The 16,790-nt window shown below is 29.9% G+C and overlaps 2 protein-coding genes across 2 annotated transcripts in view; one reads left to right on the top strand and one right to left on the bottom strand.

Moving 5' to 3' along the window:
• Med (Smad/Smad4 homolog Medea) overlaps positions 1-11,294 on the top strand; it is a 37,387-nt gene extending 26,093 nt beyond the window's left edge. The window contains exons 12-13 of the mRNA XM_067274509.1: positions 5,560-5,698; positions 10,855-11,294. Coding sequence (XP_067130610.1) covers positions 5,560-5,698; positions 10,855-11,066 — 351 coding nt within the window. The 3' untranslated portion in view covers positions 11,067-11,294. The remainder of the gene's footprint in view (positions 1-5,559; positions 5,699-10,854) is intronic.
• The window catches only part of LOC136978726 (protein lifeguard 1-like), a 351,072-nt gene that overhangs the window by 190,595 nt on the left and 143,687 nt on the right, over positions 1-16,790 (bottom strand). The gene's annotated exons all lie outside the window — the stretch shown is intronic.

Below are 16,790 nucleotides of genomic sequence, written 5' to 3' on the forward strand. Positions count from 1 at the left end.
AATCATAAAGAATAAACTGAGTTTGAATTATTATATATTTATTAATAAGTCATTTAAATTGAAAATAAAATAATTTCAGGAGAAAATTTTCAGGAATTATAATTGAAGCTTTTCTATTAAAAGTTTTCAAGTTACATAGTTTGTGATGACATACATACATATACTGTATATATGTATATACATATATATATATATATATATATATATATATATATATATATATATACACATGGTGTGGCTAAAAAATAATGAGACTGTGATTGCCTGCATGCAACAGTCACATGTGGGCTGAAGTGAATGGGTGGGTAAAAAACCTTGAACAAGTTAGAACAAACATAGCAAGTATCAATTTGCTACCACTATTAGATTTGCTGAGTGCCTGCTGCGAGTGGACATGTTGTTAGTACATGTCGGAAAAATGGCCAGCTTGAAAGAGGAGCAACATATCAACACTGAAATTTTTGGTGAAATTGAAAAAACTGCCACTGAATTTTTGCACTTGCTACATGAAACATACGGAGATAAATGTTTTTTGTCCTGCACGTGAGTTTGAATGGCACAAAAGATTTTCTGAGGGCCGAGAGGATGTGAAAGACGAACGTTCTGGACGGCCCAGCACATCAAAAACTGAAGAAAACATACGAGAAGTGGAACAAATTGTGAACCAGTACTATCAAGTAACCAAAAAAGTTCTGTTGTTTTTTGTTGAAAGAAAACAAACATAAAAATGTATAGGAAATAACACAATTTATTCATCAAAATAACCACCCTCACATTCAATAACCTTTTTCCAATGGAAAACAAGCTTATAAATTCCATTTTTATAAAAGTCACGATCTTTAGAGTTGAAAAACTTCTCTAACTCCGTTTCCATAGCCTCTCTATTTCTGAACTGTTGATTTCGCAGATGATTATCTAGGCTTAAAAATAGGTGATAGTCAGAAGGGCTAATGTCAGGGGAATAAGGAAGGTGCAAAAGAGGTTCCCATCCAAGGGTCTGAATTGTGTCAGAGGTCACACGCACGACATGAGGCCTATAGCATTATCGTGTAGGAAAAGAATGCCTTTATGGTTCACTAAAGCTGGCTGTTTTTTCGAAAGTGATTGGTGAACTCGACAGAGTTGGTCACTGTAGATGTTAGCAGTAATAGTCTGGCCAGATGGTATAAGTTCATAGTGAACAATTCCATTTGCAGTCCACCATATGCACAATATTGGCAGGTGTCAATTGATGAGGTATCCATTTGCTGAGCTTGTAAACTTTCCCAAGACTATGCAAATGTAAATGGACAGTTTCATCACTTACAGAGAACCTTTGTGCTAACATCTGACAAGTTTGAGAGGAATCTTCTTCAATTGCAGCCTGTAATTCATCATCATTAATGACATATGGCTGCCCTTATCATGGCGCATCTTTAAGCGACTCATCACCGGAAGAAAATTTTCTAAACCACCTTTGGTGATGTGAGTGCTGACAGAACCTTGTCCAAAAGCCTGGCATATTTTTTGAGTCATTTGCACAGCATTTGTTCCAAGTTTAAACTCATACAACATACAAGCACAAATTATAGAGTTTGGAGTACTCATCTTCATGTCAATTTTTATAATATTAAGAGATAACCTTTCTGCTTCTCTTTATATAAGATGAGTCAGTATTAAATCTTGATTAATATATTGCTGAAATTTTAGTGTTATCTATTGTGTATTGTGTGTAACATTCTTTAAACTTTGTAGTTTCACAAAAAACGACAGAACTTTTTTGGTTACCTAATAGTACAAAGAAATTCTGGAATCTTTGCAAGAAAGGGTCAGAAGAAAGCAACAACACTTGTGGCAAAATGGTTTCATCCTCCATCAGGACAATGCATCAGCCCATTTTGCTCTGTCAGTGGAGCAGTTTTTGGACAAGAAAGCAGTCACACTACTTGAACATCTACCATACTCACCTGACCTAGCTCCATGTGACTTTTACCTTTTCTCTAAAGTCAAGTCTGCTTTGAAGGAACACCATTTTAATTTGGTTTCTGCTGTCAAGAAAAAGACTGATCTTCTCTATACAGATAATGACCTGCAGCAGTGGAAGTTGTGAATGCAGTGCTGTGTAAAAGCAGAAGGATCATACATTGAAGGGAAACACAACTAAAGTGAGTATACTAGTCAAGATTTAAAGTTCCAGCTTCAATCTCATTATTTTCTTGCCACACCTCATATATATATCGTGAAGCATATTATTATGTTTTTAAAATATGACTATTATATTTTTCTTGAGGTTTTCATTATACATAAAGTTTGCTGTAAGAATACAGAATTTTTGAAGATTGATTTCTTAGAAAATACAGAAAGTTTTTAGATCTAACGATCTGTGAACTATATGTCAAAATATAACAAGTTTTGACTTAAAGCATTTATTAAACAATATATACAGTATATGTATTGCATGCATATTCTCTATGATAATGTCTAGCAAGACACCTATGTACAATTATAGTATTAAGATTCCTGGAGAAGCACGACCACAGATTATCTTGGTCTCTCTCTTACTGAAATGCTATTAGAATTTCTGATGATAAATCTAGATATTACTTTTTGGAATGCAAATTTGGCTTGTTTGCTGTCATACGAGCTCATATTTGAATATCTAACACAAGTTTTTGGGAACAATGAGAATTTTTTGGAATAGAATAGTTCCTAATTCTTATTTGAATATCCTCATCTTTATTATTTGAATATTATTCCTCCGAATTTTGAAACTTTCCCATGTAATTCCAAGCTTTTGTTTACCTTTCTCACAGAAATAATTTTTTATAGTCTTCACACACTTGTTAAGTTTTGCATGTGTCGAAAGAGGACCAATACCAACATCTGCTATTCAAGATCTTTTGAAGAAATGTAAGAACAATTGTCTTAGAATGGCATCCATTTGATTTAATTCACAATAAATAGACAAAAAGAATTAGGTTAAATGACAAGTAATATGACAATAGAATGTTTATAAACACAACTTTAAATCACGTGATGGCATCATTTTAGGTTAATTTGGATTAAGCCTAGTAGTAAAATTTCTCTACTATTAGGCTTAATCCATTAAAAGTAATTTTATTATAAAAAATGAACATAACTGTGTGATGTTTAGTTTAAAAATTAAAAGATGAAAAAAAATACTAAAATCTGTTTAAAATGAAAACCCCTCCAGAACAGAAAAAATAATTTGTACTCTGTGTTTCCTATTTACGGGATTTACTGTATTTAATTTAACTATATACTTTCTATTTTATGTACTACTTGTAATTTTAAAAATATAAAGTTTGTAATTTTGAAAAGTTTTATAACTTAATTTCTGTGAGGAATATTTTCAAAAATATTACATTTTATAATTTTTAAATATTTAATTTACAGTGGGTAATCAGTTAACGAACATAATCCGTTCCAAGACCATGCTCACTACCTGAACTGTTTGTTAATCAATTATCAATTTACAATAGATTTCAATGAGAATTTGATTAATTCATTCTGGAGACACCAAACACATACATACAGTCTTGCATTTTTATCAGTCATGCCTTTTTTTCCATTTGTGGAGTGTTAAAGAATATCCAATGTGGATTTCTCTCTCTTAAGGATTTTTCAAAAGTAATTACTAACATTGTCATTGTGGAGATCCACAATCCTATTAACTTCAAACTGGTTTGCATACCATTCTAAGACCGCTGTTCTGACATCCTCCCACTTCTTTAAAAGATCTTTAATAGCAGATGTTTGCATTGGTCCTCTTTCAACACATGCAAAATTTAACAAGTGTGTGAAGACTATAAAAAATTATTTCTGTGAGAAAGGTAAACGAAAGCTTGGAATTACACGGAAAAGTTTCAAAATTCGGAGGAATAATAATCCATTGGTATCAAGTTGAGCATTGATGTCAACATTTCCTGCACTCTGAAAGGTTTTGAATTGTCACCTGGAGACAAGAGAACACCAGTCAGTATTTGTTATTGTATGTCGCTTCTTGTTTTTTCTCTGTGAAGTGTTCATTGTCTGAACATAAAAATCTTTTAAGAAAGTGTTTGTTGTCTGATTTGTTTGCAGTCCAAACTATTTGTTAACCAATCACCCACTGTAGTTTGTTAATGTTATAAAATTATTATTAGTTTGAAAATAATAATGACTTAATTAGTAATGCTAATTTAATATGTTAGGATTAATTAAACTTTTATTTAATTATCTTTCAATATAAACTACAGTATAACAATATTATTTTTAAACAGTTAATATCATTGACAAATGGTACATCTCATTTTGCAAAGCTTAAATGGAACCTTAATTGTCATGCAAATTTAGGACTAGGAATAAAGAATAGCAATTTTCTTTATTTCAAAGGATCCAGTGTTAAATAGATATTTAGCCATTATGTTAAAATAGTTTGAGTTTTTTTTTAAAGTGTATACAATACACTTTTATATTTAAAAAAAAAACACATATATTTAATATTATATTTATATTTAAGAAAATACACAAATATTAGGTATTGCAGTTGAGCATATACAGGGTGTCTACTTAAACATCTGTACAGAGAGGAAAGTGATCTTTCCAGCATTCATACATGGTGCAGGACTAAAATTACTAATACTTAAATATCATCCAGGGCATCCTTTAAACTTTACAGTGAGAGATTATTTATATGTTATGCTAAATTGTTTTAAATTGATTCCCTTTGATTGTTTTAGCACTGAAACAAGCATGCACCACCTGCTTACATTCGTGCAATGTTAGAAAGAGTTCTCTTGGCTCTAGATCAGTGTTTTTCAACCATTTTTATCTCGTGGCACAAATTTCAACAGAAAAAAATCACGTGAATTAAAGTTGTGTTTATAAACATTCTATTGTCATATTACTTGCCATTTAACCTAATTCTTTTTGTCTATATTTATTGTGAATTAAATCAAACAGTATTGTTATTCCTTAAAACAGCAGCAGGTTACAACAATAGTTATTTAAATTAAATGTTAATTGCTTTTATTTAAATGAAAATTAAGTCTTAATTTGCAATTAAAGGTGGCGTGATAATTGCCTTTAGAAACCTGCCCAATGTCTGACTATTTCTAAGTTAAAAAGTTAATTTAAATCAAATATGGGTAGTTATAGATAAAATTTTATTTAAAATGAAATAGCCCAGTGTTATGCTCATATAATTTTGCTTATGAATAAATATTTTTTTACTGCATTATGTATACATTTATTCATTATAACAATGAAAAACTCATATAATCAATTTAAAGAGGTTTTAATTTTGACATGTACACTTATTGTTCTTTGGGCTTCTTTCCAAAATAGTTTATTTAACAACATTCAGAAATTTTCATGGCACACCTACATCCTCTCTTGGCACACTGGTTGAAAATCACTGCTCTAGATGCTTATAGATATTTAAATGAATACTCTGTATATTGCTCAGATAGTAATTTGAAAGAATATGATTTATTTTTCTACTTAATTTCATTTTGTAACTTTTATATGAATAAACTGCCAAAAGTTTGCTTATGGCATATTTTTTGTTTTTGTTAGGTATTTGATCTCCGTCAATGCCATAGACAGATGCAGCAACAAGCAGCTACAGCCCAGGCAGCTGCTGCTGCTCAAGCTGCAGCAGTTGCTGGACATATGCCTGGTCCCTCTTCAGTTGGTGGAATTGCACCAGCCATAAGTAAGAATTTATTTTTTAATTAATGTATGCCCAATACATTATTTACTAATGCTCACTGCTACAAATATGAAAGAGAAAAATAAAGTCAGAAATCTAATCTAAACATATGATCAGTTATTTTATTATTATGTGACTGAATAGAATGTTTAAGTTAAACAGTGGATAAATACTAAAAATGAAGTTGTGTAGCTTGAAATGCATTAATTATTTTGAACGTAATAATAATTTTAACATTTAATCCACTATAGATACTATAATGTTTAGTTAATGTTTTTTTCCTTTTTTTTTCAAAATATAAAGCAGTTGAAAAATAAGAATTTGTCAATAAATATCACTTCTATACAATGGTAAAATTTTGTTATTTAGAGAATCCTTTAACATATATGTATAATATATTCAACATTTATGTAACATACATTTATAATATATTCAATGATTTGCATAGTTTTCTATACATTATAACTCTGTGCCAAAAAATTGTCACAATCTTACAATTTTTAAACTATCAATGTTAAAAATTATAAAATTTTAAATTATATCTGCTATTAATTTGTTAAGCATCTAATTAACCTGTTATTTGACTGTACAGTACTTTTTTGAAAGTACTGTACAGTCAAATAACAGGTTAAATACTGTATTTGAAAATTCTAAGTAGTTTTTAATAAAGTAGTTTTTCATCATTTTAAGAAATTCAAAAAATTGCAATATATCATTTATTGTTTCTAAAAATTGAGATATTTAACATTATTATTATTACTTGTTACAAAGATGTATTTTTTTGACATGTTCTGATATCTTTGGTGTTATAAAAGTGTGTGATTTACGTTGAAATGGGAAGGAAGAGACTTGTATCTGGAATGAGAAAATTTATGAAAGGAACAAAATCTCAATTGAAAATTGCCAAAATCATTAACTGTTCACAATCTACAGAATCAAAAATCTTAAAACAAATGAATTTGGAAAAGAAAATTGTAAATGATAAATGACATTTCATTTGTAAAGAAGATAAAATAAATACCATATTTACTCGCATATAAGACAAGGTTTTTATCCATTTTTCACTGCCTCAAAAACCTAGGGTGTCCTATATGCACGAGTGAAGGATTCTTTTTGTTTTTGTATAATTTTTGTAAACTGTGTATTCGTATTTTTTACCGGATTCTCACCTTCTGGTGTTTAAAAACAAAAGTATTTTATCTGGGTCATTTGAATCATTCTTGTGTATTGTCAGGAGTAAAGATAAATAGCAATAGGAAAAGCAAAACTTTTGAATTGAATTCCAAAATTACACGGGAGCCCGATATAAGTTTTAATTCATTCCCACGTGAAAACAGATGATTATTTGGAAATCATGATTCGAAGAAACTCATAAGTGTAATTGACGAAGAGTGAATTCGACTATTAAGAATTGGCAAAAAAGGTTCCCGATTGTCCTGCTTTACATGAACAAATTATGTTATCAATTTTACAAGATTTTTCCTTGGTTTAAAATGCCAGAAACTTTTGCAGGACAATGTGTGCATTTACATGCATTTGATATTTTATTTATGATTAAATGAAGTAAAATTAGAATTATATTAATAAATCTAATTTTCTTCATTTTGATCTTTAAAGTCACACCTCGTCCTATATGTGAGGTCATCTCATATTTGAGTAAATATGGTAATTCATTAAAATTGTGAAAGAAAATGTTCAACAAGTATGACAGATGATTGTAAACTAAAGGCAATATTAATATCTACTTGATTTAAAATGATTCTTATTCTGTATGGAAAATTGTAAATTGTTCCACAGTACAAGTTTTTGGACTTCACGAAATGACCTTTAAAAGTTGTGTTCCAAAGCATAAAGCACTCCTGTCTAAGAAACAAAATCTCAATTGTTTCTACAATTGTTTACATCACTGAACTCACTGAAGTGAGTTCAGTGATGTAAACAATATATAAATTAAACATCCAAAGATTGGAATAAGATTGTCTTCAGACAATAAGATGCATATTTTGTATATCTTATGGTGATCAGGGTTTGTAGAGAACCAAAGAAGTTGACACTAAAGTAATGTGTCAAATACCTAGGGAATGTAATGATATGGAGTGCATGTCTGCGAGAGGTGTAAGCTTTATGACAACTATTAAAGATACCTTAAATTCCTTAGGGTATCAAGAGTTGCTGAAATAATAGATGGACTTTATTTAGATGGGGTGAGCTGGTGTGAGATCTTGGTTGTTTTCCAAGATCTCACACCAGTTCATGCATCGAAGTTAACTGAAACTTGCTTTAGAGACAATAATATTAATGTACTTTCATGGCATGGCAATTCACCAAACTTAAATCCTACAGAGAATTTAAGGAGAATGATGAAACAAAGATGGATGAAAAAGCTTCAACATTAGGAGAGTTAAAAGAAAATTTGAAAAAAATTTGGTCAAAGATTACACCTGATGATTGTCAGAAATTATTAATATTTAATTCAATGCCACAAAGAACTCATGATATAATTAAAAACAAAGATTATCCAACTAAGTATTAAATAAATATCTTTTATAAAATATTAATACAATATGAATTATTCCAAAATAAACACGTGTTTTCGATTTTAAAATAAATATTTTTAAGAACTATAAAACATAAGTGATGAAATAGTTCCATGTGTCCAATAGTTCAAATGACAAAGTGCACACTTTACACCTTAGGACAATAAAACTCTGACTCCTGTAGTTTTCCATCAGAACTGCCCTTTAATTTACATAATATTAAATATTAAAATTGCAAAAAAATTCTTGTAAAGGACTTCTTCACATTTAATATTATATAAATTAATGGGCATTTCCGATAGAAGACTACAGGGAGGATGAAACTCCGATTCCTGTATTAGCCTACAAGTAAAGGTCCTTTGTGAAGTGTGCACTTTGTCATTTGTGGAACTATTACATTTTTATAGTTCTTTGAAATATTTATTGTAAAATTAAATATGATAATTTTACAAGAATTTGTTTATATTTTAATTCTAATGTGCATCCCATTTTTTGAATTTCTTAAAATGATGAATATATTAAAACTACTAAGCATTTTCATATGTAGTGCTAGGGTTTCTCCAACGGGCTCCCTGGAAATCCTTCAAATTTCTTAAAAATTTGAGGGATTTCCAGGGATTTCCCTTAAAAATTCACTTTTTTCTTATTTTGTGTTAAAGTTGAGGAACTTTTGTAAATAGAAAGTATAATTAACCTATAAACTGGCACACTGGTTGAAAATCACTGCTCTAGATGCTTATAGATATTTAAATGAATACTCTGTATATTGCTCAGCTAGTAATTTGAAAGAATATGATTTATTTTTCTACTTAATTTCATTTTGTAACTTCAGAATACATTTGTATTTATTAATTTTAAGCCCGCTTATTAGTTTTTTTAAATTTTTGCTCATTATGGCACGTCACAGACTGTTAATAATCAATATGTAGCCTATTGTGGCAGGACCCTAAAAATTCTTTACTTGTCAGAACCTGTAATATCTCGAACAATTGCACTAATGCCATCTTAATTTTTAACCATGCCCAATAGCTTCAATAACTGCATTATGCCAGGTTGTGCAAATTGGACCAGGATAAAAACGAGTATAAAACATGCAAGTATGAAGTTTTTCTTCACAAACTTGATTATTAAAGCCAAACGAACGGCCGTATTATCGGGCTATAAGCTCGATGTCGTTATTAAAGGAGCCAAGGTAGACAAATCAAGAATACTAGATGGCAAAAGAGTACTGTAACTCATCTCAAAAATGAACTAGAAATCTTCCAGGCTATAGGTGAAAAGGCATATAACATCCATCTTCTCTTAAATGCATTAAAAACGTTCCACCCACATTGATTGAATCGAAAAGGGCATTCTCGGTAGTAAGACCTCTCATTACTAAAATTAAAATTCAGTGATCGGATTGACCGTCTTTGCTATTTAAAATCTTATAAAAATTTACAATAATATTTTGTATTGTGTTTTATTTAAATAATGAAAATTACCTTCTAACTTAGAAATTTGATCTAAGTTTATTATTTTTTTCTTTAAATTTTCAACTCAATTCAAAGGCATTTTTGTTGTAAGCAGTTTCCAACAAACCTTAATCAATTTTTTCTATTTATGAAAATTTCTACATAATTCAAAAGTAATTTTTAATACATATTTTACACGGCATTATTACAGTAGAGCATCAGTTATCCGACCCCCGATCAATCGTCACATCGGTTAACCGACCGTGTTCTAGTCGGCAAATTCAAATGTCTGCTAGTGATGTGGCGCTACAATATTTGGCTGTGTCTTGGCTACTTTAATATTATTTTTGTTAAATTTTTGTGTGTTTTAGCTGGCAACATTAGCTCAACCATGAAAGGGAGGCTAGTATTTAAACCAGGCTTAATTTTCTATTTTTTCTTTATTTTTGTATTTATTTTGTGCAGAATAAAAAAATAATTTTTAACGATACAATAGTGACGATTATTATTTTTAAAAAATTTTATTAGGCTTAACATCGATGAAAATTCAACGCGAAGTAGGTTAATAGCGATATACTATACTAATAATGTATTTTTTCTTACTTTTCAGTTATCCATTTTTTCGGTTATCCGACCAACCCCAGTCCCCAATTGAGTCGGATAATCGACGCTCTACTGTATTATTATTATTTTGGAAGTTGCAAGATGTATTAAGTTACTTAAAAATGAAAAATAATTATTTAATATGATTTTAAGATAAATTTTATATCTTAAAAATAATTAATTATATCCCAGAAAACAGTTCACTTTTTTCCCAGGACCAGGAAATGAGAAACCCTATGCAGTACTTTTGAAAGTACAGTCAAATAACAGGTTAATTAGATACTTAAAAATTATTAGTGGATATGACTTAGTTTTTTGTAATTTTAATATTTAAAGTTAGAAAAGACTGGAATTTTAAGATTATGAAACAGACTTTATTTTTTTGAAACAGACTTATATTTAGATGATTAATTTTATTTTTGCATTCTCTCAAAGAACACTCAAATTGCAAAGAATTCAATTGTAGAAGATTGAATGCACATTTTATACTTCTTAAAATTTGAAATTTATTAGTGATGCAGTTTATTTTGTTATTGTAAACAAACAATTTTTGCTTGTATTGTAGGTTTGTCTGCCGCAGCTGGAGTCGGCGTGGACGACTTGAGACGTTTTTGTATATTACGCCTAAGTTTTGTAAAAGGTTGGGGACCCGATTATCCCCGACAGAGCATAAAAGAGACTCCCTGCTGGATCGAAGTACATCTGCACAGGGCATTACAACTGTTGGATGAAGTTTTGCACACCATGCCCCATCATAATCCCCAACCCCATGAATAATATACAAAATATCCATTATCTAAATATTGTATATTATTTTTTCTAATTTTACTCAAATTCTGAACAACAATTATATGCATAAATTCATTTAAATAAATAAATAATTAGATATTTATATTTTGATTTTGCATGCACTCGTCTACACTCGATGACAAAACTTTGTAATATACAGCATTTGTTTCATTTACATTTTAATCATCTGGACATGATTTTAAATCATAAATTCATTTCATTAAATTACTTTTTATTATAATATAAACAATACAATTGTATGTTTGTTCATTCTTTTGTATGTTTCTCAAAGTTTTTCAGATTTTATAAATTTTGCGAATATAAAAATATTGAAAGAGTGTCAACTAAATTACGTTAGCCGTCTTACAATATACAAGATAACTATAAATTAAAAAGTGCCATGCCATCAAATTCTCTCTAAGGAAAATATGTATATCTTTAAAGTATTGTTTTTAAGTAGTTTTATTCATTTTTTATCAATTATAAAGTATGCAAGCTATAAATAAAACATATTGTGTATATAGCACTGTATTCTGTATTGATTTTAGCTATTTAACAGTTGTTTTAATTGTCTTCTATATATTAAAAAAAAATTTCTGTAAGAAATATACAAAAGTGAAATTGATTATTAATTTTAAATGCTAATAAATCAAAATTTTGTCATTTAATATCTTATTTGTAAATAGCAAAATGCAATACCGTTTCTGTTGCAGAAGGATGCAAATCGTAATGATCGGTTTGTGTGGTCGAAGCTAAATTGCCATTTGTTTTGAGATCGATCGAACAGAGCATCCGGCTAGAATCACAGAAGAAATAAATTGTTTTTGTAAAAAGTTGTCACAATCTTTTGATGAAATACGTTTACAATGATTTAAATTCATCTGTTTCAATGCAACATTTTGAAGTAATGAATTCAAAGATATTCTTTTAATGAATTGTTTAATAATAATTGCAATCTCTTTTTACTTCTGTAATTTTTATTTAGGACAACTTGATAATGAAGAAATTCTAATAAATTATCACTGAAATTTGACAATTTTTTTCATGTTAACAAATATGCAAATTTCTATTTAAATTTTGTTTTTCCGTTCGGAAAGTGAAATTGCTTAACATAGATCTTTGTACGTATTGTCGATTGCATAATATTTTTATAATTATCTTGTATATTTATATAATTGTCTCGTAACACGATGTACTTTATGTGAACGGTCAAATAATGTAACTGGATAGAACTATAGAAGAAAATAAAAATTTATAATTGATTAAATTTGGGAACATAACTCATTTATTTTTAGATGAATTAAAATGAATAGTAACAACATTTATCAAGATTTAAATACAAAAAATATTTCCATTTAAAATAAGATAGCAGCATATCAAAATGTAAATTATATAGATTTCTTTTTAAAAGTATAACAACAAAAATATTTAATGTATTATATTTGTGGAAAAATTCATAGCTTTGTAATACCAAAGCTATGAATTTTTCCACAAGTATAAGCTTGAATTGTGCCAAGTCCTACCCAAGCCTGTTTATTTTAGAAATGATTAGTGCAATCACTCTTGACCTTATTAATTGAGCATGTGCTGGTTGAGTGGTTACCAAAAACAGATTGATGAAAAAAAAATTTTATATACTGAAATTGACAATATCCTGTAAGGATAAATGCCTGAAAATTATATTTGAAACTACAGAATTTGTGGCTAACATGTTGCAATAGCACAAGTCAGTTGCAAGCATTTTGCAACCAACTCGTGTAACCATTTTGCAAGTCGGCAAGCATTTTGCACTTATGTAAATTTAAATGTAACATCAGTGTTTTGTTTTAATATTTTTTCATTTGAATTCTACTACCGTATTTGACCATGGCTGTAAAAATGTTGCACTTTGTCCTATATTGCATCTTTAAGCTAACGATGCATGCAAAGCTGTATTTTTACAGTCTGTTCCAGAATTCTGTATTTCAGAGTGAAAGAAAAATTGAAATTATATGTATTGGGTCATGTGGTTAAGCAAAAGATTTTATTTATACTACAAGGGTTATTTTTTTTCAACTGCCACTAATGCAAAAAAAAAAAAAAAAAAAAATTGGAAGCATGTGAGACAAGGACAGGGTACACACCTAGTGAGTAGTATATTCCCTCACCACTTAGCATTGTGCCAAGCTATTTTAGACATTTGCTACTCTGCAGTAAACACGTAAACATGATGCCGCCAAACCAGTCTCCCACCAACTGTGAAGTACAAGCAGTAATTCGATATCTACAGGCCAAAGGGCTGAATGGAGGTGAAATTTATCGAAGGATGTGTAATGTGTATGGTGAGAACCTCACGAGCTACGGATGTTTGTGAATGGTGCAGGAAATTCAAGGACAAGGATGTGACAATGTTAACGATGAGGGCGGTCGAGGGAGGAGGTGTGTGATGACCGACGATTTGGTGGATAAAGTGGATCAATTGGTGCGAGAAAAGCATTGATTCACAATTTCTGAGCTCGCTGAGGAGTTTCCTCAAATTTCAAGGTCCACACTGTATACTGCTGATTGATAGTGTTAAAGGTTGGCCGAATGGCCCGGTGGCAACGTTCTTCGACATGGGTACACAAAAGCTGGTGTCACGGGATGATGTCTGCCTGAATTGACAAGGCAATTATGTGGAAAAATAAGTGAAGACTGTAACTACCTTCTACAAATAAAGTGGTTTTGTTCTTCATTCTTGTTTTATTATTCTGGGTCGGAGGAGGTTGAAACAAAAATAACCCTTGTAGTAGTAAAAGGTGGAATGTTTACTTGCTTCTCAAGTAAAAGCTAAAGTGATGATAAACACAGTAATTTTTGTTTGTTTGTAAATGATTTAAAATTTTCAAGTTCCTACTATAGTAAACTTGATTTGCCAAAAAATTGTGCACAATACAGTATTATGTATTTTTGGGGAGTTCAAGACAGAAAGTTAAAAGAAAATAGAATAATATTTCCTTACTATTTTTAGATTTGTCATCCGTTCAACATTTTCATCATCAAAATTTTTCAGTGCTCTCCTAACAAGATAAACATTTTATGTGATATCTAGCAGATCCAATTTTCAAGTCTTCAAGTATTCTGAAAATTTGGATAGTTGATAGCAGCTTGTATGTCTCTTTGCAATTGAGCATTGGTTAAATTTCTGGTTTCTTCGTCTTCCGAAGGAAAATGGTCCATTTTACAATTGGCCATTGAAGGCGAGAGTAAAACACATTTGTGTCCATTACTTTTCCGGCCATTGCATGCTGCAACCAGATTTTTTGCCACTCGTGCTGTTCGAGATTGTTCCAATTAGACAAACAACTATAGACATTCTTTCTGAATAGAAGGGAATAATAATATCAAGAAATATAGAAGGAAAACAAGGTAGATGAGATTGGAAAAATGAGTTAATGATGTATTGAATGGAGACAAAAATCCACCATTCTTTTATTGTTTTTATTGCCTACTTTATTTTGTCAATTTCTTTTTCAGTTATTTCAGAAACTTTCTAACAAAACTAGACATTGCTTTAAAAGTTCAACAAAAACCCAAACTGCTTATCTTCAGTCACTTTTATGATAGTTTTGTTTGACTCAGAATGCACAATAGCTTTTATCATACTAAACTCAAGCATAAGCTTTCCTTTTTACTTCATAGTTAAAGCTTATGCTTAACTTTAAACTTTAAACAACAGCTTTAGGTCTAGGTGCTTGTATAGTTGAAGAACACACTTGAACAGCACAATGATAAAAAGTCTGGCTGCAGCATGTAGCCAGAAAAATAATAATGATGCTTTTGACAAGTTTCTCTCTTCTCAATATAATAGTCACTAATTTTGTTAAACTTTTCTTTCCAAAACTTGATCAATTGATTGTCTAGTTCTTGAGATACAAGCTACAAGTTTAATTGCAACTGTATTTGATTTTAACTTCATTGATTCATATAGGACCCAAGATGGATCTAAACACTTAATGGCTTAAAAGAGGATGTGATTTGGTAGTGTGTCACTTTAAACAGATAGAACATGAAATTTTGTAATACAATCAAATTACAATACTAAATTGTATAAAATAAGCTGAAACACAGACCTATCTAAGGACTTAGATGAGGTGAAGAGCTTATAATTTCAACATTAGATAATATTTTGTTCCTATGTATTGAATGTTAGGATCATTCATCTATATCAGGGGTTCTCAAAGTGGGCGATATTGCCCCCTTGTGGGCGATGAATAAATCTAGGGGGGCGCTGGAGGCAGGGTACTGAACGGTGACCAAAGGCAAAAGTTGGGGTTGCTGATGGGTTAATAACAAAAATTTTTCCATTTAATCAATAAATAAGGCTTATTTGGATAATGGTTTATTATTATTAAGACCATTGATAATAAGATCCATTATTATGTACTGTACATAATATAAATGTGTAATGTCAAAACCATGATGAGTTAGGACATGGTTTCTTATTAAAATATGAATTTAAATTATAGATAATCTAAAAAATAAGAACTTTTTGTATTTTACAAATTGTCTATAACAACCTGTTAACAATTAATTTTCATTATGAATAAATGAAAAAATAATTTTTCAAATATACATTTATATTATATTTAATAAATTAAAGTTCTTGACTAGTTTTACATCCATCAGATTACTGATATATAACAAAACATAATATTTAAATTAAAATAATTTAATTTTAAATTAAAAATTCCATATTTAAGAAATATCTCTTAAAATATCAAAAAACCTGTCAGTCTAATGTGTATATATATATATATATTAAACTTTGATAGTTTTCTGATATCTTGAAGACTTTCTATATATGCGCACACACACACACACACACCAAAAAAACTGTAAATGAAAATTTTGTCAAATTGATAAGTTGGGAGCATTGTTACAAACAACTTGTTTTTTAGTAGGGCTGTGGAGTTGGAGCCAGAAGCAAATTCATTGCTAGAAGTTGGTAAAAATGGGCTGACTGTTTTTTTATCGAGCATCAATTTCAAAAAATTGTATACCTATAAATTCCCAGTCATCTATCCATCTTTCCTTAATCTCAAAGAACAGAGTTAGATAGATGAAAGACAGGACCGGATATGAAAACATTAGGAGCAGGAGGCCCGAATTAACTATATACGAATTTCTGATGTAAACTGGATGTTATTTCAATTGAAAAATTTTCCCCTGAAAGGTGTTACATAGATGACCGGTAGGACTCTATTGTTAAAGAAAAACTATGATATACAGGGGCAAGACACTACTAATTGAGGTGGAGGGCATATATTTTAAGTTAAATAAATTTGATTAAAAATTGCAGCCCGGCATTGTGACGGTGTCACAATAAATAATTGCTCATTATGTATCGTACTTTATATTAAGCTTTTAATAGGAGCCTCCTATAATACAAGATCATATTTTATGATGATTCCTCTATCTTCACTATCTTTCTTTGCATATCACTATACTTTTGATTTTCTTTTCAGAAATTTATGTATTCAAATACTTTGTGTTAGCTAATGTGGAATTTTTTATCATCAAAATGGCTATTAAAACTCATAGTAAAGTATTCAAAAATACTAGATTTAATCTAACTACAAATGGAAAATATTGTGAATCAATGTGTGGTTGGAAGATATAGACAATAATGGTGATAATGAAAAGCTCTATGATGAAAGATAAGTAATTTCAAATTTTGATACGAATGTCTGA

This window comes from Centruroides vittatus, unplaced genomic scaffold (assembly GCF_030686945.1).
Source record: "Centruroides vittatus isolate TY-2023 unplaced genomic scaffold, ASM3068694v2 contig_549, whole genome shotgun sequence".
Lineage (NCBI taxonomy): Eukaryota > Metazoa > Arthropoda > Arachnida > Scorpiones > Buthidae > Centruroides > Centruroides vittatus.